This window comes from Mandrillus leucophaeus, unplaced genomic scaffold, assembly GCF_000951045.1.
Source record: "Mandrillus leucophaeus isolate KB7577 unplaced genomic scaffold, Mleu.le_1.0 Scaffold146, whole genome shotgun sequence".
In the NCBI taxonomy this organism is placed as follows: domain Eukaryota; kingdom Metazoa; phylum Chordata; class Mammalia; order Primates; family Cercopithecidae; genus Mandrillus; species Mandrillus leucophaeus.
In genome coordinates, this window is record NW_012101432.1 from 2,876,888 (window position 1) to 2,879,327 (window position 2,440).

General features: G+C 41.9%; 1 protein-coding gene across 1 annotated transcript in view; it reads right to left on the minus strand.

The window, feature by feature from the left end:
* Positions 1-2,440, minus strand: part of LOC105535457 (aldehyde oxidase 1) — a 97,914-nt gene that overhangs the window by 66,056 nt on the left and 29,418 nt on the right. The window contains exon 14 of the mRNA XM_011974561.1: positions 1,875-2,037. Coding sequence (XP_011829951.1) covers positions 1,875-2,037 — 163 coding nt within the window. The remainder of the gene's footprint in view (positions 1-1,874; positions 2,038-2,440) is intronic.

The window sequence follows — 2,440 nt, forward strand, 5'->3', positions numbered from 1 at the left end:
CCTATTCAGAACCCCAGATATACAAGCAGCTCCCTGACTCAAGGACATATACTCTGAAAGGTGCATACATACTTCCTTACATTATGAAAAGCCAGATGAATACGGTAGGTAACTGGCTTCCACCAGCTGTATGTTTCTTATGATTCTCTCATATACTCTCCTAAATGATATGAGGACTTACAAACTGATCCAAAAGTAAGATAGAAGCTAAGCAAATAAAATGGAAAGGAAGAAAATACTTAAGCCAGGAAAACATCAAAGTACACCATTGCAAATAAGTATAAAGCTGTTCCATGTTGCCTTCCAGCTGTGTAGAAAGGGGGACACAGGCTGCATCCCTGCCACTGCCCCACAGTGGGAAGGATTCTGGTCCCCAGCAAGAATATTCCTCAGGACTGAGGGAAGTGAGTCATTCGGTTCTTTACACAAGACTGTGGACATTGTACAGCCTAGAGCTGGATGGGGGGAAAGGCTTTCAACAATACACTTGGTGGTTATTTTTCTAATTTACATAATTTTAATAGAAAATAAAACCAGCTAGATGCCATGGCTCATGCCTGTAATTCCAGCATTTTGGGAGGCCAAAGCAGGAGGATTGCTTGAGTCCAGAAGTTCAAGACCAGCTTGGGCAACATAGTAAGACCCTGTCTTTACAAAAAAATAAAGAAACTAGCTGGGCATGGTGGTGCATGCCTGTGGTCTCAGCTACTTGGGAGGCTGAGGTGGGAGGACTGCTTGAGTCCAGGAAGTTGAGGCTGCACTGTGCTATGATATCACACCACTGTATTCCAACGTGGGTGACAGAGTGAGACCCTGTCTCAAAAAAAATTAAATAAAATCAACAGAAGCTATTATTTTTAAAGAGAGGAGGGGTATAAGACTCTAAGGCAAAAGTTTTAAATTATATCACTTGAGTCACCCAGAAATTACATTAGTTTGCTACTAATTGGAGGAGTCTATAATTGTTTACCTGGTGACAATATGTCACTTATCTATGATTTCAAGTTTTCATTCTTAAAAATGTGATACTACCCTTCTGGTTCCTAGTTGCTGCCACCTACAATGAGAAGATACCCTAAAAAGCAAGGATAAGAGAGGACTGTGTCTCCTATTTAAAGTGACCATACTAACTACTATACCACAGGAAGACTATTCTTGGCTTCTAGTCTATTTTGGTCAGCTGGTTATAGCATGGGATTTGTGAGGCCAATGAGGCTCAAGTCTCCTTTGGGTCTAATGGATTTATTCAGAGATTGTTTTTTTAGTTGTGCCCTCCACAGTCAACAATCTTGTAGCTTTCATTGTTTGCCCTAAGAGAGATCAGGCAAAAGAATGCATGAACTGTCACTGCTATTATTATGACTAATACTATGGATTTCCTCTGAAGCACTAGGGACCATGTGAAGCCATTTTCCCACAATGACACATTTCACAATCATCTTGTGCAGTGGCTGCCATCGTCACCTGACAGGCTAGGGAAATGAAACTGAATCTGGAAAAGAACACTAAACACATGAAGTCAACCTCAATGTGAAGGTAATATCTCAAGAGGAAGAAATGCCCTATGGAGGGAAAACATATTCAAATCATTAGCAAGTTTTCTGAACATAATCTAGGAAAACTACCGGTCAGAAACAAAATCATTGAGTGGTGTTAAATACAAGCTTGCCCAACTCTTGGCTCTACTTGCAATTCTTCCCTAAACTCATCTCCACCCACAGACAGGCTGAGGGATGCTCAGCAAGTGCATGTGTTTCTAAAGTGGATAGTCTGTTTCATTCTACAGCTATTTGGTAGGGAGTCATTGCCTCTACTTTGGATGTCATCATAGCTCCCAGTACCGAGGAAGTTAATGTGTAACCAGTTCTGCTTACCATCTTTTTCAAAATCTGTGACACTTCCAGGTAGAACTTGAAGAGGAAGCTGATGATGAGAGTCCTCTTGAACTCCACCTTTCCACCTGGCGCCGAGCCCGAAAGGGAGACTTCCTCCAGAACAAGCCTGCAAGCTGTATCCAGCATTTCTTCATTCCAGTGCCTGGAAAGTCCAAAGAGAAAAATCCTAGCCTGACAGGGTTTATTACCCCGTATCTTCACCTAATGGGTAAGACAAATAGCCACAGTTTAATACAGGAAATAAGAGTACAAGCTCTAGATCAGGCAGCCCGAGTTCAAATTGGCCCACCACTCTCAAGGTGTCTAGCCTGGGTCTCATCATGTCCTCACCTGTTAAAGGGGAACATTAGTAGAACCCAACTCACACAATGATCCAGAGAAATAAATGACAACTCATATAAAATTCATAGTCCAGGAGTAACTGACCCTCATATCACTAGGACATTCATTGCATGCCAAGTTCTGCTTTTAGCACCCTATATGTATTCACTCACTTAATCCTCTCAACTGCCCTATGAGGTAGGTATGATCACCCATCTTTGACA